This window comes from Sinocyclocheilus anshuiensis, unplaced genomic scaffold (assembly GCF_001515605.1).
Source record: "Sinocyclocheilus anshuiensis isolate Anshui unplaced genomic scaffold, SAMN03320099.WGS_v1.1 scaffold2171, whole genome shotgun sequence".
NCBI lineage: Eukaryota > Metazoa > Chordata > Actinopteri > Cypriniformes > Cyprinidae > Sinocyclocheilus > Sinocyclocheilus anshuiensis.
In genome coordinates this window covers 716,219-742,864 of record NW_015537929.1, presented here as the reverse complement: position 1 = coordinate 742,864, position 26,646 = coordinate 716,219, and the positions used below count along the sequence as shown (strand labels likewise).

Sequence of the window (26,646 nt, the reverse complement as noted above, 5' to 3'; positions counted from 1 at the left end):
TAGTGAGAATATATATATATATATATATATACATATATATATATATATATATATGTGAAATATATATGAAGAGTTCAGATGCAAAAGCCTCTAAGTGCCATCTGAAATTATCTTCTAAAATTAGCATTTTTACCAGGCTCCTATGTTTAGGTTCAGTAATTTTACTTTAATGGCAATTTATATGTCCTTTTCTATGCCATTAAAGTGAAATAAATTAACATAAATATATATTTTGCATAAAGAAAATGGCCAATATATTTTAGAACTATTATTTTTTTTTTTGCCATTACATTAATTTCATGACAATTAAACACACTTTATCCTCAAACATTTTGTTACTGTAAGGCATGTGAATATTTTACTTTAGTTTTTTTTCTTTTGTAACTCAGTTATGATTTCCAATGGTTTACACTAAAACATATTTTTTAATCAGGATATATTAAAGATAATTGAAAATGTCATGAAAATAATCCAAAAATAAATATAGTCTTATAAGACCCCTAAAAAAATAAGGCTTTTTTTTAAACAATATATATATATATATATATATATATATAATATGTATTATATATAGTGTATATGTATAGTAAAACAAATATATATATATTTTATTTCTTTCAATGGTTTTGGAGTCAAATATGGATCCACCCATATGGACATGGTCCATAGAAGTGGATATAATAAGTCTTCCATGACCAGGGTAGCTCATTGGAATTGTTTGGGAAAATGTTTTTAATAGAATGATAGGAACTCTTTAGGTCATAATTTACAGTGGTGGGATACAACATTGGTAATGAACTGGTTGTGTCTTTGCTTGTAGGTGAAAACTGAGATCACTGTGGACCCCAAACATCAGACTCTACAGGGTCTTGCCTTCCCATTACAGGCTGAGGCCAAACGTGCTCTACAGCAGCTCGCAGAGAGACGCATTAACTACATTCAACTAGTAAGACACAGACACACACATTTATACTTCCAGTATGTTCTTATTAGATACTACCTTACCAAACTGATTTGAAATGCTACATTTTTGTTTTCTTTTTATAGAAGCTAGATACAGAGAAGGAGACAATTGAACTCGTGCACACCAGCCCGACAGAAATCCGTGATCTACCCTGCCGGATCCCCCTTGATACACCCAGATACCACTTCTTCCTCTACAAACATTCACATGAGGGAGACTACCTCGAGTCTGTGGGTTAGTCACTCCATTCCTTATCTCATCTATTACAGTTATGTAATAAAGTTAAGCAAACTATTCATATCCTCCTCTATCACTCTCCATAGTGTTCATATACTCCATGCCAGGATACAGCTGTAGCATCAAGGAAAGGATGCTGTATTCCAGCTGTAAGAGTCAACTTCTGGAAGAAGTAGAGAGGGACTTCCACCTAGAAGTGGCTAAAAAGGTAAAAACAAACTCTGTCACTCGTTTTTCTTCCAGCATGAGAGTTACAAGCCCAGAACTTCATTTAAAGTTAGCATGAAATTAAACTCATCCCTATTTACTCTAACCAAGCCAATCAAGATCTAGATGAGTTTGTTTCTTCATCTGAACAGAGCATTGAGCATTATATTACTTTCTCACCAATGGATCCTTCGCAGTGAATGGGTGCCGTCAGGATGAGAGTTTAAACAGATGATAAAAACATCACAATAATCCATAAGTAATCCACATGACTCCAGGCTATCAGTTAATGTCTTGTGAAGTGAAAATTCATCAAGATGATTTGAACTTCAAACTTTTGCTTCTGGCCAAAATATGAGTCTATAATCCATAATAATTATTTTCAAACAAAAAGTCTATCCCTTTTTTTTTGTTCCTCACATCAAAATCCACCTACATATCCATTTAGAACTGTTTTGGACTGTTTTCACAAATGGTAAATGGTATTTGATCTGTGCATATTTTGCTCCTGATCCAGAGAGAGTGAAACTGCAAAAAAACAAATAATGAATAAAGGATTCATATTTTCTCCAGAAGCAGCGGTTTGAAGATAAAGTCTTAATGATGGATGTGTTTATTATAAGCATGCAGCTTTTTACTTCACAAGACGTTAATTGATGGACTGGAGTCTTGTGGATTATTGTGATGTTTTTATCAGCTGTTTCAGCTATCATTCTGACGGCACCCATTCACTGCAGAGGATTTTTATTGAATTCATTGTATTTATATGTATTTTTGCACTCAATTTCTCAATATCTGACCAAAATGTTTCTAAATCTTTGTGTTTGTAAATGTGTCCATGTTAGTTGGAGATAGATAGTGGAGAGGAGCTGACAGGGAAGTATCTGTATGATGAGGTCCATCCTAAGCAGCATGCCCACAAGCAAGCATTCGCCAAACCTCGTGGCCCTGCTGGGAAGAGGGGAAACAAACGTCTAATCAAGGGAGGTGGAGAGAATGGTGGCAACAGCTAGGAAGGACAGAAAGTGAGAGGAAGAGAGAAATGAACTTCAGTTGTACCCTAAATGTTCTACAGCTCCCTTTTTATGCCTGTTTGCAGGGTAATTTTTCATCCTGCAGAGAGGGTGAAGGAATAATTGGAATACTGTGCTCAGTTGTTGTTAATGCAAAAACATTTTTTGTTTTTGCTGTCTTTGGCTTGCATTTCTTTTTACTCAATGTTATTAGATTAGGTGTGTTGATGTGCATATATTTAAGAGAAAAACTCAGGAATTAATTTTATCTGTACATTTTCTGAGCATATTTTTGTTACATGATCTCATACATGCATACACACTCAAAACTCAATGTGACACGCAGACAGTAACATATATGTAGCAAGAATTGGCTATGGTAAAAGATTTAGACGTGATTTGGATTAATTTTAGGATTAATATTTAATATTTTAAAACGATAACTTCTTTTATGTGTTTTATAGTTACATTTTTTTGATATATAAACATGTCTCATAACGTCATTCATTGACTGACACCATGGTCCCACAATATTTACCATCAAGTACATAATTTTGTGTATAAGTTTCTGTTAGTAATCAAAACAATTCCAAATAAAACATTTTTGTATGACAAATATCAACATTTTTCCAGCATTGAGAATATATGTGTGTATAATTGAGTGATTCATTTGGCAACTAAAATTGAAATGTTTAAAATCATCATGTTCAGCAGAAATAACGTAAAGTTGTATCCAAAAAAAACAAACATGTTTTACTTGATTTTATTTTGTATTTTATTTATGGTTACACTAGACTACATTAACATAGATCATTTATAGTTATTCATTTTTTATTTTCTTTCTATCTTTTTTGTTTTGTTTTGTTTGTTTGTTTGTTGGTCATTGATTGGATTAAAGGTCATACACAAAATAATCATAAGTAATCAAAATAAATAGTAATTATCAGTAAATGAAAATGTACAGCTTTCTCTTGTATTGTTTATGAGCGTAACTTTGCATAAATAAAAACAACTTTTACTGAGTGTTTGGTGGTAATTAGTATTTGGTAAATCAAGATCTTTTCACAAACTGTACCGCAATTTAAATGGGAGATACACCTGATAGCCTCAAGATGGCAGTAAAAAAACGTTTAGAATGATTTATCCGTCAGAAACACTAAATAACGTGTATAGGCCCGCCCCCAGCGGCAACCTCCCGCTCTCTCTCGTGAAGCCAACAAGGAAGTGACCTGCCAAGATGGCGACGGCCGCCTCCGCCCACTTTTGAGTTTCAAAAACGCTCTTCGGAAATCTACGGGTGACGTCACGGACACTACGTCCATGTTTTTATACAGTCTATAGGCACGGCTACTAGAATATAGCAAGCATCAAAATGCATTTAATCTGCACAAAATATCACAACGTTTTAATTTAAGGGCTTAATCAAATATTTACATTTCAAATAAATGGTCCCAAGAGGATTTGTCTTGTTCACAAACTAATTTTAGCAGTAAACAAATAGTTAATTCGATGACAGCTCGAGAGAGGCGGGGCCTTAGCGAAGGGGAGGACGTGATTGGCTTAACTCAGGGCAGGCGCTCAGTTTTCCTGGAAAGTTCTTGGAACGCTAGACGTGCGGTTTCACGAGAAACGCCGTGTTCATCCTCGAACGTCAATTACAAACATCAGGAAGCAATTACCGACCATCACCATAATAAAACTCCCAAATAAGTCATTCAAGGATCATTCCAGTGCTAGTCCAATACTCACGAGACTGCTGTATGCTTGAATGAGAAAGAAGAGGGGGTTGATTCTGTGGGTTTCACAGAGCTGCATTGCTGATGGCGTCAGAGGCGCTAAACGCGGGGGGATTCTCAGAAAACCAATTCTGGGAAGTCAGACGAAGTGAACAAGCCAAACCCTGCAGTGTTCCGCTTCTTGTTCAGTTTTAGGGCACGAGCTGAAAAGAAACCGCTCGTTTACAAGAACCATGTCCGTGTTTTCTACTCGCGTAGTTTGTTAAACAAACCCGTAGACGAGTCGCGCAATTACATGACAGTCGGCGATAGACTCCTGACGCTGTTCGACCACCTTCCTATGCTTGAGAAATATCTTTGAACTGTTTGTCATCGCTCAAGGAAGACCACATTATTGTTGGAAGTCCGAGTAAAAACCTTAGGAACAGAGAAACTTTAAGAAATCCGGCAGATATCAAACCAGACATCTTCACGATGATTCTGTGCGTTCAAGGGTGAGTTTTAGCGACCCATCTTTATTAAATGATCACAACAAAATATAGAGATAACAACATCTAATAGTTCATTAACGAAATACCACACATTCTTGTTGAGGACGCTAAGCATAGCGTGAAAGACAAACGACTCCTAAATTATTATTACTTATAATAATAATAATAATACATTTATTTTGTTCAGTAAAAAAGTAAATATAAATATGTCGTTTGCTTAATGTTTAAAAGTATTTTTTGGAACAGTGAAACATATCTGTTTCACTGATATAATTGCAATAATTCAGCCTAATGAAAGATCTTGATTTTCTTTATAGTAATATGTGTATTAACATAAAATATAGTAATATGTGGCATTAATAGCATATAAGGGGAAAAAAACAATTATTTATGTTTGGGTCTCTCTCACAAACAATTATTCAATATACCTCTGTGAATTAAAAAGCTGAATAAGCAGTTTCTGTAAATGTGTATCTCCGTGCAAATTAATAATTTTTTTACATTTAATTTTATTTTTTCCCAGGCCAGCTCATTTGCAAGATACTTCTGATCAAATGGTCAGGTTTCCGGTGGTGACTTTCTCATCTCCTCGCTGCATCCATGCAACTGTTACCTTATGGGACCCTAGCAAAGATTTCAGATCTATCTCCAATAATTTCTCCTATCTGGATGCCTCAGGTAGAATACAATTGTAAAATGTTACATCTATAATAATAATAATAATAACTTATTATTATTATTATTATTTTCATAACAAAATTGCAGTTTGGATTAATTAATTCATGCATTCATTCATTCATAAGTCGGCAAATCCATAAATTAAGGGTCATTCTATAAAACAAGTGCTTTTTCCATTATGTTTTTAAAATAAAGTGTGTTTAATAATGTGTTGAATTAAGCTATAATTAAAAGGTAAATGATAACTTTTTATTTAGGGATATAATTATGCTTTCAGAAAGGTACATTTTTAGTTTCATTTCCTTTTTTTTTTTTTTTATAAAATGTACATATACAGCAATGAGAATTTGGAAACACAGTTGTGGGGACATGCTAAAAAATGGATAATTTTTAAAGGCTTCTAAAAGCACCCGTTTTGTAGAATGACCTCTTGTGGCTTTTTAACTACAATTTTCATCCCTGTATCCATATAAATTCTCCAATAATAATTCATTTATTAATCCCTCCATTTTTTTCCAGGTTGGTACTGGGGTGCCATCTCTGCCAGTGAGGCCCACTCTGTCCTACAGGGGGCATCGGAGGGTACTTTCCTGATACGGGACAGCAGCCACCCTCTCTATATGTTGACACTGTCTGTTAAAACTGGTCGTGGTCCCACGAACGTCCGCATTGAGTATAGTCTCGGACGTTTCCGTCTGGACTCCACTTCCCCGGCCAAATCTCGCCTGCAGTCCTTCCCTGACGTCCCCAGCCTTGTGCAGCACTACGTGGACTCCAGGAACAAAGGGGAGGAGGAAAAGACTGAGGAATTGGATCACGTAACTTCACCAGCACCCAAGGAATGTGCGGTGTTGCTAAAACTCAAAAGGCCGATCCATCGTCCTCAAGCCTTTCCTTCTTTGCAACACCTCACTCGCTTGGTAATCAACAAACATACCACTTGCACAGAAAGCCTGCCTCTACCGAGACCATTACTTGAGTATCTTCAGGATTACCCTTTCCAGCTCTGACATTGCCATGGAAACGCACACCATGGCCAATCACGAGCTGGATGCGTTTGTTTTGAAGGAGGCAAATTAAATGCACAGCCCCAATCAGAAGTCAAAGAGTCAAAAAGCAGTGTTAATCACTTGAAGAGTGACTCTTGTTTCTGGAGCAGGTTTTTGATGGTCAGCAAGTCTATCTTGGTAGATAGATCTTTTTTTTTATATATACCAAAGTGGGACTGAGTCAAGCCATGTCCAGAAATTGACTCGTGAAGAAGCAAGACGTGACTCAACCTTCGTGTCATACTGTTAAAAGCGTGAGAGGTTAAACCACAGGCTTGGGGTTTAAGATTAATTTACTTTTGTACGGGTCACGTGACCCCTTTAGGAACGGTTCAAAATGAGAAACTCTGAGCTCACGAGAAGTACATACAGTACGTAGCTTGGTTTTCAGCACTCTATAAATGCGAGCTTAGTCACTGAACTGCCTTGACTGGAATTGTTTCTTTCCTTGAAAGTGAAATGTTTTTTGTTTATCCAGATTTACATATTTTTTTTTATGCCCACAATGTGGAATTTGTATGTATTTATGGATGAAAAATCCTTCATTTTGTAATAAAAGTGACAATCAAATTGACTTGAATTCATAATGTTTTATCCAGGATTTTATCATGTCTTTTGTCACTTCTGAGAATAATTTGAATTTATAGAAGTGTAATTATGTAAAATGCATGGCATGGGAAAAAACGCCTAAAATGATGAGGGCAGATGCTGAGTAAATAGAAAAAGAAAATGAAACCTTTTTCGCAGAATGAAACATACAGAAGTGCTACAGAGAATCAAACAATCAGACTCCGATCTCGCCTACGTACTGGCCTTCCAGTAAGACTATCATTCAAAACTGTAATCTCAGAATAATAGGATTATTAGATGAACAAATAAGCATGAAATTGATTTGCAATTTAGTTAATCATCTCAGGACAAAATGTGTGTTATACAAGGTTATTAGATGGCTTTCTGAATGCATCCTGAGCTATGGCCATAATTGTTTTACAGTCGAACACAACTATGTTCAGGAAAGATCAAAATTAATTGAATCCACTAACTCAAAATAAATATTTGATATTTAACATCAATATTGGATTTTTAAAAATTATTTCCATTTGGTCCCTTTTTTTTATAAATTAATAAATGTAAGGAATGTTAAAATATTTTTAGATGTTGAGGGCAGAGCTTTGGTAATTTGAAATGCCTATGATTTGAATGAATTGAAAAGAAAGCTATGGGATGAACAAGCATAACAGAATATTAATGAGAAATGAAAGACATACACATACAAATGAACATAAAAACATTGTTTCCTCATCGTGAATCATTCTTGCTGCGCACCGTGATTAGCATTTCCCAGAAACTGAGGCAGAGCTTTTTCTGAAACTCGATCTCAGTGCTGCGCAAGCTTACATAAATTTGCTGGTGACGTAAATATGTAAATATCCTTTATGTGCAATAATATATGTGAGAACAGTATTAAAAAAGGTAATCGTTGAGATCTATTTTAACAGTTGCTTCTTATTTAATTATCTAATCAATAAGATTCCAGTCTAAACTTGCCATAGATGCAAATATTATTTAGGAACATAAAAACAACAAAAAGGTATTAAAAATATTTTTTATTATAGCTTTGCATGTCTACAGGAACAATAAAAAAAAAATAAAATTTATTTTTTATTTATTTAGACTCCGCAGTATTTTAATACACATTACTAAAACAAAGAAAAGAGGCAGTGGGTGTAAAATTCTGTTTCACTCATTAACAGACTAGCACAGACAGATTATGACAGATGGTGTATACTTGTATACATTGTGGTAGCGGAGCATGTCGGGTTGTCTCTGTCTTTGTGGGCTAGCTGAGCGAGCGAGCTAGCGGCAATTGGCCAGCTGTTTCGCAGAATGAGTGCATTACTTCCAGGGAGAGACTAGCGCAGGACTGGGAGGGGGAGTTCTTAGAAAAGGCCTCAATAATTACCTTCAGCCTACTGCACCCTGACACTTGCACACTGAGCACATACTCACAATCAATGCAATCTCACCACAACAAACCACAGCCACACACACACACACACACACACACACACACTCACCTATTAAAAGGAAAGCGAACATAGAAGCCATAACAACAGTAGGTTACAGCACAAAACAAATAGAAAGCCGAGGTTGCCGGATTTCAGGAAGGAGCTTCTCGGTAGGATTGGTAGGTTTTTAACTCAGTGCATGCTGGGAACTGGCAGGACAGTGAGGAGACTGGCAGTGTGCCGTATGTAGTTTGGCTGCAGGCATTTTTTTAATGGGCATTTGCTAATGGTAAAGTCTCTAGCTCTACCTATTGTGGTGTTATACTAGATGATCATCTTCATGCCTGTCTTTCCTAATGTATTTCCCTCTGTCCTTTCTCTCAGCCATCCTCTCCTTTCTTCTGTAAAATGCAAAATCGTGGCCTGTAAAATAAAAAGAATAACAATGTGTTTACCAGAATACTATACACATGTAATACTGCTAACTCGGCACCCAGAGATAACAAGGTAATAGACTTGTCTACTAAGGTTGCATCAGTTTTCATTTACAGGCCGTTTTTAGTAGGAAATATTTGTATGGAATTACCAATGATCCAGCACAACAAAAGCTCACACATATATTATTTTTGAAAAATATATTATATTTCAAATCACATTTTTAATATACCCTGAAATTTCCGGGGTTTTTTTTCTTCACATGGGAATAAAAATAATATTTAGTTAAACCATACCATGAAAGACAAATGCCTTAGTTAGTACATATTTGCTATTGAGAAAGTAATTTCACATTACTCATACTCACACTCTAACATGGACTCTGTCTAGGAACAAACATTCATGGAATGAAAATGTATTACTTCTAAATATTTTTTTTCCACACATATGACAGGCATTTGTAGCAAAACTTCATTGAAATTAAGGAAACATCAACAAAACAAAGGGCAGGCCAAGTTTACAGAAGAACCTTACCTGTTGGTGAGGTCACAGCGGGTTTCTAAATAAAGCAACCCCGGCATCATCTCCTCTATCAGCTGCTGAATGATTGGAGGATGGCATGGGGCAACCTCCAGGTAAACACGCCTGGGCAGACAAAGACATTTAAAAGCGTAAGAGAGGAAAAGGTTGGGTGGAGAGGATGTTTTACCAAGTAAATCTCGTAAGCCATTAGTCATGAAGAATAGTACATCTGAGATGGAAAAACTGAAAGCTAATGCTAGAATAATCCCATTCTATAGAGGTTCTCGGTATCTATGAAAGGACAACATGTGTCAATTCTACGAAAGACACAAGTCTTGAGTGGACACAAAATAAGACACCCAAGGTAATCTGAAACCCTATATAGACCACTTGAAGTTCACAACATGCACCGACTAGAAAAACGACACATGCAATTCTCTCAGGCCATAACGAGTTTATCACTCATCCGTTTGGTGAAATGTGAAATCGAATTGATAATTTTACGGGCATGGAATATGATCACCTTACACAAGACAGGCTTTGCAACTCATCACCAAAGGCTAATTGTGTTATTTGTTATTGTGTATGCATGTATGTGTATGTGTATTTGTGTGTCTTGGGAGTGATGAGGGCAGGAGGAGGACTGGGAGAATGTTCTGGTCCCTGAAATACTGTTATCTACTGAACTACAGAGAACTGTGCTGCACTCGATTCCCTGAAGCATTTAAGAAATGCTGGGAAAGCTTCTTAATGCGATTATACCATACTATTTATACTGCGTTCGGCTAAAAGGCCACTCACACAAGAATATTCAAAGAGAATCAGTCGCTCTGCCAGACCACATATGAGGGCTTTAAAAGTGACATATCATGAAAATCTGACTTTTCCAGGTTTTAAGTGCTATAATCAGGTCCCCGGTGCATCTACCAAGCAAGGAAACGTGAAAAAGATTAACCAAGTAACTTTGTTTTGGTAAGCCTTTTTCTGCAAGCGTCTGAGAAAACGAGCGCATCTGATTTCGCTCCCTTGGTGACGTGGCAAAGGGATCTTATTATAATATTACCGCCCCTTAATCTGTAAGTTTCCACCCATGGCGCCGTTATTGTGTTTTCGCAAGTGACAACGGTGTACCAGTTCTAACGCCATGAAAGTTTGAGCAAAGCATGCTAACTGTTCTGTCTTTGGCTGCATAGACGAGCACAGAACACTATTTATAGTCCCAGCCTAAGAGGAGACAAGAGAGCAGTGGATTTATTGATTTATTTACTGTATAATGCTGCTGCCACACAGATCTAAAATAAACATGCTATTTATTTCCCAGCCGTTTACCTTCAGACATAACCGACTGTTTTTTGTAACTCATGTGTTTTTAACGTAAACTTGTGTGTGAATGAGAACTTAGTTTAGTACTCACATGCCTGTGACAGCCGCTTTCTGTCCATGTGCTTCGGATGTGTGCTCTCAGAAAACCGTATATCAGAAGTTATATGGTTTAAAACGCATGATTTCAGTGCGATAAACATGATAATCAGAACCAAAACAGATGTTTTTAGCAGGTACGACCTGTAATGGCTCAGCTCTATTCTGGAAAAGGGGGCGGGGAGCAGCAGCTCATTTGAATTTAAAGAGACAGGCCCGAAAAACAGCTGTTTCTGCTTCCACTCAAAATATGCATTTTCAAAATGATATAATAAATGATCTGTGGAGTATTTTGAGCTGAAACAGACACGTTCTGGGGACACCAGAGACTTATATTACATATTGTAAAAAGGGGCATAATATGTCTCCTTTAAGCAAACACACACTTCTTACCCTCGCTGAGTTAAGAGCTTCGAGCTCAGAGCCAGAATCGGGCGAATCACAGACAGCCCGTCCAAACCCCCGTCCAATGCACTGTGGTCTTCAAACCTTCAAGGGTAGAGGTGAGGCCGGTTAAAAGGCTACATGAGAAGTTCTCAAACTCACACATCAAAGGTTAAAGCACAATTTGAGAGTGTCCGCATGTTGGCCTAACCCGAGTATCTCGGTTTGTAAAGTCTCCATGTCCTGACTGAGCAAGTAGGGAGGGTTGCTGATTAGAAAGTCAACGGGGTTGCATTTGCTCAGTATCGCATCTGCATCTAGGAATACAAAACACATTTTGATCTCTTGCTGTCATATGCAAAACATAAATTTGCACTGGAAGCTTCTAAACTAAACAACAATATTGACCAGATAAGAAATTAATTGGCATGAATGTTGAATTACATACTTGTAATATCTGGGAAGTTTGTTGTTGTGCTTGAATCAAATACTATCAAACTATACACATATACACTACTGGTCAAAAGTTTGTGGTCAGTAGGATTATTAATAATTATTATTTTTTTTTTACAGAAATTAATATTCAGGATGCATTTAATTGATCAAAAGTGACAGAAACAGCATATATAATGTTACAAAAGGTGTCTATTTCAAATAAAAAAACTGTCTATTCATCAAAGAAGCATGTATCCAGGCTACAAAAATTTTTTCACAACACATCTGTTTTCATCATTGATAATAATAACAAATGGTTCTTGAGAACCAAATCAGCATTTGAATGATTTCTGAAGGATCATGGGACATTGAAAACTGGATGCTGAAAATTCAGAGAAATAAATTACAATTTAAAACATATTAAAATAAAAACGTAATTTAAAATGGTTCAATATTTCACAATAGTACTGTTTTTTACTATATTTTCGATCAAATGAATGCAGCCCTGGTGTGCATAACAGATTTCTTTACAAAACTACTACTCAAAAAAATTTTGAACCGTAGTGTAAATTTTATATAGTATAAACTCTATTAGGTGCTATTTATATGTATATACAGTAGTATAATAGTATTTGATTTTCTCATGTATGTATACTGTACACACACACATATAGTAAAACAGGCTGTCAAAACCTGCATTAGTGTCAAACATCCATGAATCTCCTGAAAAGCCTCCATTTATGTCTGTTAGCTCAATAAACACAACACTTGTTAACTAAAACACTTAACATTTCTGCAGAAGTACCTTCATTTATGCGGTCAGTGAAGTGCAGCGTTTAAAGAGCAAACAAGTTCATCTCAGTCTAATATAGTATTTAGCATTCAGACGGGCTGTTTTTAATGCCATCTAGTGGGAAGAGGCACGATCTTTAACAGGAAAAGCCCAATAAATCTCTGTAATTAGCGGCACATTTCCATGTCACTACCTTAGAGGCCCTTCTAGGATTTGGGCTGAATCGTCTGGCTCGATCCATCGAAGTCTCGATTATCTACTAGCGCTCAAGTCGCACTAATGCTAAAACAATTATGAATGTTAGTGATAAGGCCCACAATGAATCTCTGAACTCTTTTTAGTTTCTTCACGGATTGTGGGTGGAAATTTTGTGGCACGTATTTAAATGTGGAAAATGGAGCTTATTACTGGCATCTGAAAGCATGATGAAATTAGCCACAATATTTAATAAATAAACATACAAGGAGTGTGGGATGTGTAGAATTGTGTATGGAAAGACCGACATTCAAGTTCTGCAGAAATGCATGGAGCTTTCTATGGAATTTTGAGTTGTGCATTACGTGCAGGGCTACAGTTTACTTGTGACTCATGCGTTGATCACTTCGGCCAGTCATAACAAGAGAGAAAATCACAGAAATGGGACAATCAAAAGATGCTAGTCACTCCCTCATGCTGCATTCCTCTCCACACTCTAACCAGCCAAGTGGCCTTGTTAAAGTTTGATCTCAGCTTTGAAACATCAGCAAGTAATTTGTGAAGAAACCAACAAAGAATGAAAATAACATGCTGTTAACATCTTGACCTGGCTTTGATGACACTTTGGCTAAGAAATATTTCCATTCTGTCAGCTTTTGTCAAATTAAACTTAACCTTTGTTTATTCAAATCTCTCAAGGCTAGATGCAAGATCAACACAAGCACACAAACAGCACATTCTGCATGGAAAGTCTAACTGAATCCAGATGATTAAACAGTTTAGCGCTGCACTTTGGGATTCGTGTTCCATCTAAATTCATTATCATTTGGATCTTAATGTGGTTCTCCTCATAAAAATGAAATTTCATGACAATTAAGTAAGTAATAGATCTTGATAGCTTATTCCTGATAACCATTTTATAACCATTATTAAAGGAAATACTTAATGTGGCAACCTAAATATCCTGTTATTTTTTGTTTAGAAACATAACCATCTGTGTGAAAGCACAACATGAGCCTGAAGCCTTAATTTGTATAATAAATACATATTATTATTATTATTATTAGGTGAATAAACAGCTGAATTATATTTAAATATATATATTAAACATTTATATTAAATACACACACACACACACACACACACACATATATATATATTTGTGTGTGTGTGTGTGTGTGTGTATGTGTGATATGTAACTGTTAAGTTTACAGTAAAATGTTCTTGTGACATTTATTTGTTAAAAACTGATCACCAGTTAACGGTCAGTGACGTAAAATAGGCAAGCTGACCAGAAATTACGTTGGTTGTGTGCAACATTTATATTAAGTACACACACACACACACACACACACACACACACATATGTGTGTGTGTGTATGTGTGATATGTAACTGTTAAGTTTACAGTAAAATGTTCTTGTGACATTTATTTGTTAAAAACTGTTAAAAACTGATCACCAGATAACGGTCAGTGACGTAAAATAGGCAAGCTGACCAGAAATTACGTTGGTTGTGTGCGGACCAAAAATTGCCACTTTCACAGGAAGTCAGTCTCACAATAATAATTAACTGTTATGACCAGTCATTGCTGAGTGGGATTTTCGGTCTTCACTCTTATCACTCTTACCCTTAATCACATCTAAAAGGTGAACATCTAGTCTGTCCTGCAGACCCAGTCTGGAACAAACAAAAGAGGATAATGACACATATGAAAGAGTCAAAATAATAAATCATCAAGTAATAAAGATCCAAATATAGAAGCTTTATAATATATAGTCAATGGTGAACACAGGTGCTGGTGGTCACCTGTTTGCATTTTCCATTGTAAGACATACTGCTGTCTGGCTTTGATCCAAAGCAAATACCCTGAGCTTAAAGAATCATGGGTACAGATGTTAAAGATGACATGCTACATTACTCAGAAGAGCAAGACAAATAATTAGAAAAAAGACACTGAGTGCAAACCTGTGGAATGCTGCGTAGTAAACTAAGAGAGATGGCTCCAGATCCACAGCCTACCTCCAGACATCGTAAATCAGTCGTGTGCGATTCCCCCCGTATCAACCGGAGGTCCTCTAGAACCAGATTAACCAGCTCCTACATGCACACAAACCAGCGGGTCCAAACGGAAATAAATGTTGTTTTCAAACACACAGGCCGTGTTTATCCAAAAAGTCACGTCCAATTGAAGTCCACTCTCAGTTTGTTGCAAAATTCGGACACGTGCTAACTAGGTCACTGAAGCTTTTCACCTCTGTTTCAGGACGGGGTATGAACACGGGAGGCCTCATCTTAAGGTTCAGGTCTCTGAAGTCCCATTCCTCAATCACATATTGTACAGGCATCCTAAAAACATGTGCACACAGGTTAATTAAGGAAATCAATGTTCATTTCAACATGTAATAACACATTATTAAAATCAAGTTTTATCTGTTAATATTATTTAAGCTAACATGAACTAACTAATTAACAGGTATATTTTTAGGATTAATAAATACTGTAACAAAAGAATTGTTTATTGTAATTTCATGCAGTAACTAACCTTAACTAATGCGGCCTTATTTTAAAGTGTTACCAATTTTGTTTATATTTCATTTTATTATTTGCATATCTTCATTGTATCACCATCAATATTGGCCATTGGAAAAAAAAAACATACTGGTTGAACACTAGTTTTGTCCTTCGCTAGACATAAATAAGAAATGATCAGTGGGTGGAATAAGTTCAAAGTCCACAGAAATGGTTTAGTGTTAATCTAAGGAGAGTAAATGAATAACAAATAACATTTTAAAATAACTCAATTCAAAATAACTTTAATGAACTTCTGTGAAGGCCTTCACACGCGTGTACATGGTCTTAATCATTAAAAACTCAGTGAAGTTGTAGTGAGTATAATTGTAAAATATAGTACCTTGTGAGACGTTTAGAGCCTAATTCCCACACTCGTTCTCTCTCCCTGTCAGTCAGGGTGTCTCTCAGCCTTTTCCTCTGCACACATTCCAGCTTTCAGCAAAGAAAGACAAGGACACAGTGTTATGGAAAGGGAAATATGTATGTCTTTGATTTTGAAAAGAGGAAGGAATGGGAGTGAACTGAAAACTAATTTCTTAAAGTAGTAAACTAAGAGAGATGGCTCCAGATCCACAGCCTACCTCCAGACATCGTAAATCAGTCGTGTGCGATTCCCCCCGTATCAACCGGAGGTCCTCTAGAACCAGATTAACCAGCTCCTACATGCACACAAACCAGCGGGTCCAAACGGAAATAAATGTTGTTTTCAAACACACAGGCCGTGTTTATCCAAAAAGTCACGTCCAATTGAAGTCCACTCTCAGTTTGTTGCAAAATTCGGACACGTGCTAACTAGGTCACTGAAGCTTTTCACCTCTGTTTCAGGACGGGGTATGAACACGGGAGGCCTCATCTTAAGGTTCAGGTCTCTGAAGTCCCATTCCTCAATCACATATTGTACAGGCATCCTAAAAACATGTGCACACAGGTTAATTAAGGAAATCAATGTTCATTTCAACATGTAATAACACATTATTAAAATCAAGTTTTATCTGTTAATATTATTTAAGCTAACATGAACTAACTAATTAACAGGTATATTTTTAGAATTAATAAATACTGTAACAAAAGAATTGTTTATTGTTATTTCATGCAGTAACTAACCTTAACTAATGCGGCCTTATTTTAAAGTGTTACCAATTTTGTTTATATTTCATTTTATTATTTGCATATCTTCATTGTATCACCATCAATATTGGCCATTGGAAAAAAAAAACATACTGGTTGAACACTAGTTTTGTCCTTCGCTAGACATAAATAAGAAATGATCAGTGGGTGGAATAAGTTAAAAGTCCACAGAAATGGTTTAGTGTTAATCTAAGGAGAGTAAATGAATAACAAATAACATTTTAAAATAACTCAATTCAAAATAACTTTAATGAACTTCTGTGAAGGCCTTCACACGCGTGTACATGGTCTTAATCATTAAAAACTCAGTGAAGTTGTAGTGAGTATAATTGTAAAATATAGTACCTTGTGAGACGTTTAGAGCCTAATTCCCACACTCGTTCTCTCTCCCTGTCAGTCAGGGTGTCTCTCAGCCTTTTCCTCTGCACACATTCCAGCTTTCAGCAAAGAAAGACAAGGACACAATGTTATGGAAAGGGAAATATGTATGTCTTTGATTTCGAAAAGAGGAAGGAATGGGAGTGAATTGAAAACTAATTTCTTAAAGTACTTAATATTTTTTTTGTTTAAACTGGAATCAATAAAATAAAAATCTAAATTGCAATTCTCATTAACCCTTATTTTACACACACTAAATGCCTGCACACATTTTTAGTTGTACCGGTCAAAACAAAACCAAACAATGCAAAATTATATATATATATATATATATATACAGTATGTGTGTGTGTGTAAATATAAATAAGTATAGATATATATGTATACACACGAAATATAAAATACATTTTTAAATAACATAAAAAAATTAGAACATTGCATTTTGGGGGAAAACTCAAATCAAACAGATCACTGAATACATTCAAGCATTTATACACTGAATAATGTCTACATAATTTACATTGTATCATTTGCATTGTATCAAAACATGATGAGACTGAAACTCACAGTTTTTTCGCCTAGTACATGAGATATGATGTACTGGCTAGAGAGAAGGGGCTCTGAAATGCCGTGCAGTGTGAAGTGTTGAGCCCACAATCTGATCGCCTGCTCTGCTGTGATTCTGCAGTCTGCTGGAGGAGCAACAGCGCCGTCTGCTGCATTTGACCACAACCTCACAACACTCTGGAAAACAACCAACAGAAGCACATAAAACAACAACAGCACATTCTCAAAAAATGTGACAGTGCCGTAGTCATAGAAATACATATTTCAGTTTTATGCTTATTTGATCATAGTGATCGTAATTAAAATACATAAGAAATAAGACACTTACTCTGTGTTTTGACACTCCACTGTGTATTAATCGATTCAGAAACCAAATTGTCTTGAACATTATCGTTCTGTACTGTAAGCTGATCGAGCTAACAATAAAGGCTGAGCTGCTATAATATTCGCGGAATAGCTGTCTGAAGAAATGATGTAACTTGCATGTTTTAGCCCTTGGATCCGAGTAACACCCCGATGGTAATACCACATACCATGTGGCCCGAATGTCCGAATCTCGTTCTTATGAGTCGGATCATTTGAATCAGTTCAACGGGTTGATAAAATGATTGATTTGAATGATTCATTTACGAACTGGATCATCCTTATATTTATTTCTCATTAAACAAATGCCAGAAACTGGCTTCGGATGCCCGTTCTCAACGAGGAGACAAGACAAAAAAAAAAAAAACGAGGAGAAGAAGATTCTAGAATCTTTTGCGGAAATAACGCACTCCGACTAATACACTAACCCGTGAACGCTCAGACCTATCCAATTCGTAGTGAGCTGATAGTAAAAACATTTGAAGTATAGACTACCAGTATTTGTTTAATAGGGCGAAAAATGTATCAGGTTCCACTGCGATGACGTAAAAGTATACCCGAATCATTTCTTGAATTAGTGCTTTGAAATGAATTGTTCAAATGAACCGATTCGTGTACACGAAGCGGACTTCCTGACACTAGTGCACAATGAATGCTCTTACAAATTTCAAAATAAAAGCCGTAATCGAGTACTGTGACAACCAAACTAAACTAGATATACTTTAACCCCTATCTGTGTGATCTAAAATGACCACTAGAGAGCGCAAGTGCATTACTTCACGTTTAAAGGTGCTAAATATTAGGAATTAATTACACATGATAAACTTGATAAACTAAAATTTTGGGTACAACGGGTCTAAAGATCCCCATTTATTTATTTATTTATTTATTTTTAATCTGGTCCTAAAGTTTATTATGACAAAAAGAATATTGATGGAATAACATGATTTGTGAATTACTGGAAACTTTGTGACATACCTTTGCCCTGAATGTGCCTGGTTTCCTGGTTAATTTCACTTACTTCATAATAACTTCCAGATAACATCTTCTATGTTACTTGGCTATTAGTAAATTGTTTGTGTACATCTTAGAGCTCAAATTTTAGTTCATGCATATTGTCCAGTATTGTGACAAGACAACACAAACTTCAAAGACATAGTTTTGAAAGGACTTGTTGTCTGCAGTCTGAGTTGGAGAAGAGAGAACTGCAGAGATCACGTGAGGAGAGACTGTGAGGCTGGATTGGGGGATGGAGGACTGGTGCTGTCAGCCAGATGGGACTAATTGTTATTGTGTGCTGCAGGGGTTGCAGTGTGTGAAGCCTCAATCTATTTGTGAGCAGTACTACAAGATGATTTCAACTGTAAGTCTTGTGTTTCCCCTGAAACATGTCTGTCAGAATGTCTCTCCTTATATGAACAAACAGGGATGAGACGATAAAAATAAGATCGAGAGAAGTGTAGAAGTGAAAGAAAGAGGACAGAAAAGGACGGAAGGCTATGAAGGGGGTTAAAGTACAATATCAAAGGAAAGGAAAATGTGTCAAAGTATTAAAAGAAAAAAAGAAATGGCAAGAAGCTTTTTAGATGCATTTTTTGTCCTTGAAGCAAATTTGTGATAATAGCTCACAGTGTGTGTGTAATTAAGGGAAACTGGTGATGCCTGCCAGGAAAAGTAAGACTGCACTGGTTTCATAGCCGGTGATACTCTACAGTTAAACTCAGACAATTTACCATTTAAATAAACTGCCACAAATGCTACTGTCTGTCAGACCTAAATGATCATCTCAAAGTTAATCATAACCTTAACCATTGTGGAGTAACTGCAAAGTATTTTTAAATTGGATTTTTAAAAAGATTTTTGATGCCAAGGACCCCTAAAAGTGCTTATTTTCTTGCAAGAGACCACCTTTCTAAAATATAAAGGTAGCTATTTATTTTTATGTATTTTTAAGATATATATAGTCAGAAACAGCATGCTTCTACAGACAAAATGTTCTTTGCAAAAATATTTTGTGTGTGTGTGTGTGTGTGTGTGTGTGTGTGTGTGTGTGTGTGTGTGTGTGTTCTTACAGTACTGAAGCTAAGGCAAAATTTTAAATATCATGTTGAAAAATACTGACTTAATATTTTTTCAACCCAGTATTACAGTAAAGTAAATGTAATTGTAAATCAGAGTAAATTTATTTGCAATGTATTGTTTCAGAGCTGTTGACAGCTTTTAACTTTGGCTGTCCTAAAAATATATTTTCGTGCTTAAACATTTAGTAAAATCTTGTAAACACAATGTGTTGGTTGTGGCATGTCAGTTTGAATAAGCCACATCTGATACTGTGGGCATCACCAACCACCACAACCCATCTCTCATTCTATCAATCAATCTACCTTTCTCTTGTGCTGCTTTTCTTTCTCACTTTCTTTCTATCTGTCACACGATCTACACAGACTTCATCTTGATAAAACACACAATGCAGTGTCTTGTTAGGGCCTTGTGATTAGAAAGTGCTCCACGTGTACTGTAAACACAACATTGCTTTTTGTTTTCGAAAAAATAAATATAAAAATTATATTATATAAAAAAAAATGGTCTAACCCATTTTTTGTTCTTGATTTTCTAGAGCTGAAAGGGAAGAATTGGAGTCTGAAAAATGAGAGCCTGAAATTGGCCCAAGACATTTCCAGATGCCATTTCCCCATTGTTTAAACTGTCTCCTCCTAATAAAATGTGGCAAAACACCAAAAGGAAAAGACATGTTAGTTCTTTTACATCATTATTTACAATTATATCAATGCCAGAGCATTAAACTGATTTTGTGCATAATATGTTTCTCTGTTGCTAATATGACAGGAATAATCTAACCTGGATTCATTGCACAATGACAGGGAATAGCACAGTGCAGCTGAGTGCCAGATGTGGATGATAAAAAATGGGAAGTATATGCAGGATATTAAGTATATTAAGGATTTTTAACCTGCTCTTGGCATTATACTTTTGCTGTAGTGATTATATAAAGCAACATTGATGTAGGATTTTGTCTTGTTTTCACTGAGTATGTGTGTTGCTGTGATTATGCTGAAGGTAAGATTTCATCTTAATCCTTTAATTTAAATATAGCACGTGTGTAAATGTAGCATCAGATATTGGTCATGTAATCGAAAGAAAACATAAATCTGTACATGCAAACATTTTTCCAGCTTCTCAACGTGTCCAAATTTCATTCATCTTCAGTGGCCTATACCCTGGCAGCGGTCCAGACAGAGTCCTCTATGGCACATATATTCTCAGCAATGACTCATTCTGGTGTTTTGAGCCTCCCGGAGGAAGCTCTCTTTCTCTCTCCGTAATTCCTCAAGCTGAAATACTGAGAAGAACCTCACAATGCTGCTTTGTCCTTCAAAAACACTGAAGTCATAGTTTCCCAGGCTGCTGCCCCCTGAGATGCCTAGAACTGAAGAACTGAGAGGAGGGGCGCAGAGCTTGGTAAATTGCTTGCTAAATTTTTTTTGCCATGAACAAAAGGGTACAATACATTCTTGTGCTTCTGTAGGGATCTTCATTACCCCAATATAGCTGATGATATTCTATAAAATGTTCCCCAGCCTCCTTCACTTTGATAAATGAGAAAATTACGGATTGTTTCCCTTTAAGCATGAATCTGAATTGAATTGGCACCAACCTGTCTGTCTATCTATCTATTTATCTATCTATCTATCTATCTATCTATCTATCTATCGTTCTATCGTTCTATCTATCTATCTATCTATCTATCGTTCTATCTATCTATCTATCTATCTATCGTTCTATCTATCTATCTATCTATCTATCGTTCTATCTATCTATCTATCTATCTATCGTTCTATCTATCTATCTATCTATCTATCGTTCTATCTATCTATCTATCTATCTATCGTTCTATCTATCTATCTATCGTTCTATCTATCATTCTATCTAACATTTGTTCATTCTGTACCTCTCGTTCAGTCTACCTGTCTGTTTGTTGTTTTAGCTATATAGCTGATGTTTGTTCTGTCTATCATTCTAGTTATCTAGCTATTGTTTGTTGTATCTGTCTGTCTGTCTGTCTGTCGGCCTGTCTATTGTCTTTCTGTCTATTCTATCTATCATTTGTTATATCATTCATTCTATCTATCGTTCGTTCAATTTGTCAATTTTGTCTGTCATTCTAGTTATCTATCAATCTATTGTTCATTCTATCTATCTATCTATCTATCTATCTATCTATCTATCTATCTATCTATCTATCTATTTACTGTAGATAGATAGCCATTATTTGCCTTCATACTTCAAAAAACAAAAATGTGACCAAATGTATCGTGGCATTGATTATGAATCATTCAAAAATCAATAAGTCCACATGAGAGCTGGATATTGATATCATAAAAATTATGTTTTCACATCAGAAATGTAATCCTCTCACTCCTCTTTATGTATATCCCATTATAAATTCCTGATGTAAGCTTGTGAAAGTGCACTTTGAAAAGGTCAAGTGTCTTGTATTTTAAACACTGCTCAAGAAGCTCATGTTGGTTGGCTACAGAAACACTAAACTTTGTTTGCTTGTGTGGAATAGATCAGTGACAATATTAATGCTATGGTGGTGACATGCACAACCCACGTTCATAAATATAACACTGAGTAATGCAGCTATTTCTGAAAGAAATATGAAATGAGGTGAGATATATGCCCTATGTATTTTCTCACCATGTATTTTAGGGAGAATGCTATGTGAACGTATAGCTATTGATTTTGTCATTGAATTCTAATCTCACATTTTATAGTGTTTTGCAGTGTCACTCAGACCACGATCCATCTCACTAAGAGCTTTTCTCTTGCACTGCAAGATTGCAGATAAAATGACATGATGACAGAGCTATGATGTGGGTCTCTGTGACTGCAGGTTTAAACACCTCGCTGACAGGAAGTGTCAGGCCACCGTCTTAGTTCTCAGAACATCAAATCTTTGAACATCCCTGACACCTGAATGAACAGAGCTTTTGTCACATGCTAATTTTTTGGACATCCTGAATTCATTTTGAACACTCAAGGTTTTAGATGCAAAACAAATCAGATACTTCCAAACACATTTTAACACATCCTGCCATATTATGCAAATCAAACGAATTATGAATCACCCACAGAATAAAAAAACAAAACTTGAGTGTGAATTGAACATCTGTGCTGTTTCTTATTTCTTATTTATAACAAGATCACATGCAACCATCAGATATCCATGCTTCATTTTAGACCTCACAATGTCCTTATGAACTGCAGGTTTGGAATGAACAGAGTGCTACATGGTTTAGCAATTAATGAGCCTCCATTCCCAGTTTTCCAGCTAACTACCAACCTTTTAACCATCTCCCTGACTAAACTGAGAAATGCAATGATATGTAGTGACCTAGAGACTGACTATAGTATCTTTTCTTTCACTCACTTTCTAGCTATTTCAAGGTTTTTATCTATTGCATGCATTTCACCCTCATGTTGCATAAAGCCCTTATTTGTGTATTTTTTATATGATGCATTTTGATTAATCAATTGAAGAATTCAATGGACAGAATGACATTTATGAATGGCATCGTCCAGTGCCTGTTTCCTGTATGGCTGTGGTCACATTTGGTCTCTATGTGTCTTCTACAAGTTATGAATTAAAAGTCATATTAATATTGCCAATGCAATTTATCCCCCCACTAACTTTATAAAATACAGTTAGCAGGTATTTTTTCAAAATAAACACCAACAGTGTTCCTCATTCTTAAAATTCAAATCAGTAGCCCTATTTCATGTCCATTTTATTTATTTGCTGTGTAGTAGGGTGTACAGTCTGCTGGTCATTACTGCAAAGTAAACCTCCTTCAGGGTTATACAAGATCACTTGATCACCCTGCCATGGTTTATTTTGCAATAATGACATTTGTGGCAGTGATGCAATTATTGCCTATACTAAGAGGTAATAGTATCAAGTGTTGGTCTGGGTCCTCACTGCCTTATGTAATCTATTGTGCATAACTTCATATTTTAGTTAATAGCTATGAGAAATGGGACACAAAACAAACACATTGATACCTCTAAGGAAAATGATACCTTGAGCTAAACACATTGGCTTTAGAGAATGGAAGTGTAAACGAAACGCCCTGAGTGAGAGTGTGTGTGTTTGTGTGTGTGTCCTGGGAGGGGTGCATATGGAACTGATTGGATTGGTTGGGGGACTGAATTCGACAATAGGAGGAGTCTCATACGACTCTCGGGCGCTATTCTGTTCTTTGCTTTGCCGCTGAGATTGTAATGCAACGGAGACCAACCGCGCTCAGATTATGCCATTTTAACTCTTCCTTCCAGAGCATGCGGACCTGAGGACTTCATAAACGGCATTGGCACAGACGCAACGCCGCATCACTCACACCGAAACCTCTTGTAGGCAGGAATTGTATTTTATTCAGTCACTTCAGATGGCAGATCTTGAACAAGAAGGAGCAGCTTCTCCCCGAGCCCAGCAGCTCTTCTGAACGCGAGGGATCGGATCTGAGAAAGCGCAGGTGTGCCCGGGGTGTTTACAGCTGCCCTTGTGCTTCTATCTAAAGGGGATAGTATCAGGATTACCAGCAGATGTAAACTGAAGGACACTTCTGATAGGTACTGGTGAGGAAGAAGGGGGAAAAAGCTGCAAACTGTGAGAATCGGGAGTTTGCGCGCAAGGCTCAACATATCACTGGATTCTACATTTATACCTCAAGAAAAATGTCATCTCAGACGAAGATTAAGAAGGACAAGGAGATCATAGCGGAGTATGAAACGCAAGTGAAAGGTATGCATGCTTGCCTGTTACAAATCGATCCGAGGAGTTTAGATGAACATCATTTCACTTGGCCTGCAGCGAGATACTTGGATGTTTGATCCGATTCATAACCTGCTTCTCTAAATAAACAAAGATGACTTGTTTAAGCCGTAATAACGTTTATTCTTTAAAATTTGCAGCTATTTTTATGCTCCTAGCACTCATCCATTTAACTAGTATATATTAAACCAGTACTTAGGGTATTCATTAGATGCTAGTAGCCACACTCTGTTAGGTTAATTAGTACTTGTTCATTACTAGTAGTATTCTTTAGCTACTAGCCGTCACTATCCCAACAGTGACATGTAGCTAGTCCATTACTGGTAACATATTTTTGCATCTTTAGCTCTGACATCAACTATTCACTTCCATCTAATACTGTATGTTTTTCCAGTTGTTGTTGTCAGTCGTGCTAGTAACTATTCTTTTAGTATTAGTGTATTGGGTATTTCTTAATTATTACTATCCCAGTAGTTAGTAGTATTGACTTTACATTACATACTAGCACTTGTTAGACACTAATGTGAATTTCATTTATTACTAGTAACAGTTTTGATTTTACTATAAAGTAGCCATTCTGACTAGTCATTACACACGTAATGAGATGACTAGTGAGATATGAAATGTTACTAGTAGCAATTGGCATAGATACTAGTATCTCATAAACAGGACAGCAATAAAGTCCATGTAATGGTTTGGCATTTGTGCATCAAGACCTGATTGCGTCTCATTCTGGCTTCTTCATGCCTTTTTTACCCCAATGTTTGACTTTGTGTTTGTTTGTCTGAAGTTGCATTGTGCAATAGTTGGGCGGGATGTCCTTGCTGCTTTGTAGCCATCTGTCCCTTCCTCATGTCAAAAATGTGTCCAACAATAACAACATTAGTAACTTTGATTCTGTTGACACGGGGTGTTCTGCAGCACAGGAATGGTTTGATATATTCAAATGTGTTTTATTGCAATGACTCGTGCGCCGTTGCACATAAATTCCTGCTATTAATGGTCTGCACATTAAGTGTTTGTGCACACATTGTGTTTTGGTGGAAACAAGAAGCTTGGGTGAGGGTTTTTGTTGCTGGGTAGAATGATGTATTGTAGTGTCACACTCTCTGCACAGATGGGTGGAACTTCAAGGAGACCAGCGAGCTTGGTTAATTCTTATCCTTTGTTTACAGTGTACTAGACCTTTTTGGCAGATCTTGCATTGAGGGGAAAACAAAGATCTGTGTATGTAAAGAAGGCAAGTATTCTAATCAAGTGAGTATGTCTAGATGGTGATCTGTTGTTGTGAACAAGATGCACAGATGTTATATATTGTTCCCCCCGTTTACAGGATACTTTCCCCCTCAATAGACTTGAATGACAGTTGGTGTTTGACTAAATGTGTCCATTCACAAAGCATTTTAACAGCTTTAGTGTCTGTAGTGTATATTTGTTGTTTGTCAGACTGAGCTTGTCTGTCAAGGTTTAGAAACTAACTAGGTTTAGTCTGAAAGGGCGTTGCAGAAGCAGTTCATTGATTGGCTACTCAATAATGACGGTGAAGGTTCAAAGGACTCTGGTCATTGAAATGAAAGGCTGGATTATTTGTAAACCCAATAGAAAGGGTGAATAATAACTTGAGAATAGTCATTAATTATTAACTGTTAATAGTACAAACACTTAACCAGTTGCATCAATTTAAAATGAGTTTGCTTATGCAGCAGAGCAGGGTTTGGTAATTTCTCCCAGTTAGCCTTATTAATATTCAACATTTAAAACTGGCTGTCGTGAATTTCAGGGATTAAGTGTAATGTGATGCACACTGAATCTGCGGTGGGATTTACAAAGTCTGTTCCTCTACTATCTCTGATGTGATTCTCGCTTGAGTAGCTTTTGTTAAAAGAGAGTCTTGCCCCTCAGTGTTTTGAGAAGACCACATGGCTCTCAAGCATAGAGGGGCCCGTCCTATACTTTGGATTTACATAACTGTTGTGATCTGTAACACTGCCACTCTCTTCAACAAATGCTATTAACATTAAAATGTGGACCAGCCCTTCCCCCATCTGTAATGAAATGGTACCAAAGAATTTAGAAAATGTCAGAATATGTATAAATCCAGCTGGATTTGCTAACATTAGTTGTAGTAATATATTTTAATTTAATAGTAATGATGATGATAATAATAATAATGATAATGATATTATAAATAAACAATATAATTACATATATAGG

The 26,646-nt window shown here is 36.3% G+C and overlaps 3 protein-coding genes and 1 pseudogene across 4 annotated transcripts in view; 3 read left to right on the top strand and 1 right to left on the bottom strand.

The window, feature by feature from the left end:
- The window catches only part of LOC107657994 (twinfilin-2-like), a 22,937-nt pseudogene extending 19,887 nt beyond the window's left edge, over window positions 1–3,050 (top strand).
- Window positions 3,051–4,023: 973 nt separating this feature from the next.
- Window positions 4,024–6,949, top strand: LOC107657992 (cytokine-inducible SH2-containing protein-like). Its single transcript, XM_016446354.1, has 3 exons — window positions 4,024–4,651; window positions 5,172–5,326; window positions 5,846–6,949. Exons 1-3 carry the CDS (start codon window positions 4,632–4,634, stop codon window positions 6,334–6,336), a joined length of 666 nt encoding a protein of 221 aa, XP_016301840.1. The 5' UTR covers window positions 4,024–4,631; the 3' UTR covers window positions 6,337–6,949.
- A 1,802-nt stretch (window positions 6,950–8,751) lies between these two features.
- Window positions 8,752–17,794, bottom strand: LOC107657999 (hemK methyltransferase family member 1-like). The gene is made up of 11 exons (XM_016446379.1): window positions 17,542–17,794; window positions 17,214–17,390; window positions 16,614–16,705; window positions 15,955–16,048; window positions 14,535–14,666; window positions 14,376–14,440; window positions 14,197–14,246; window positions 11,356–11,461; window positions 11,154–11,249; window positions 9,354–9,464; window positions 8,752–8,807 (listed from the first exon to the last, which is right to left on the bottom strand). Exons 1-11 carry the CDS (start codon window positions 17,599–17,601, stop codon window positions 8,765–8,767), a joined length of 1,026 nt encoding a protein of 341 aa, XP_016301865.1. The 5' UTR covers window positions 17,602–17,794; the 3' UTR covers window positions 8,752–8,764.
- A 6,075-nt stretch (window positions 17,795–23,869) lies between these two features.
- Window positions 23,870–26,646, top strand: part of LOC107657972 (SLIT-ROBO Rho GTPase-activating protein 3) — an 89,364-nt gene continuing 86,587 nt past the window's right edge. For both annotated transcript variants that reach the window (XM_016446336.1, XM_016446326.1), the window contains exon 1: window positions 23,870–24,402. In XM_016446336.1, the coding sequence (XP_016301822.1) occupies window positions 24,336–24,402 (67 nt within the window). In that variant the 5' untranslated portion in view covers window positions 23,870–24,335. The remainder of the gene's footprint in view (window positions 24,403–26,646) is intronic.

What these genes read in the sequence shown, in the direction of transcription:
- LOC107657992 (XM_016446354.1), top strand. Translation starts at nt 4,632, where the DNA reads ATGATTCTGTGCGTTCAAGG. An exon ending in ATGATTCTGTGCGTTCAAGG is followed by an intron (nt 4,652 to 5,171) that starts GTGAGTTTTAGC and finishes ATTTTTTCCCAG; the next exon opens with GCCAGCTCATTTGCAAGATA. An exon ending in CTCCTATCTGGATGCCTCAG is followed by an intron (nt 5,327 to 5,845) that starts GTAGAATACAAT and finishes ATTTTTTTCCAG; the next exon opens with GTTGGTACTGGGGTGCCATC.
- LOC107657999 (XM_016446379.1), bottom strand. Translation starts at nt 17,601, where the DNA reads ATGTTCAAGACAATTTGGTTTCTGAATCGATTAATACACAGTGGAGTG. An exon ending in TACCCCGTCCTGAAACAGAG is followed by an intron (nt 14,667 to 15,954) that starts GTGAAAAGCTTC and finishes GTGTGCATGTAG; the next exon opens with GAGCTGGTTAATCTGGTTCT. An exon ending in AAGCTCTTAACTCAGCGAGG is followed by an intron (nt 9,465 to 11,153) that starts GTAAGAAGTGTG and finishes TTGTCTGCCCAG; the next exon opens with GCGTGTTTACCTGGAGGTTG.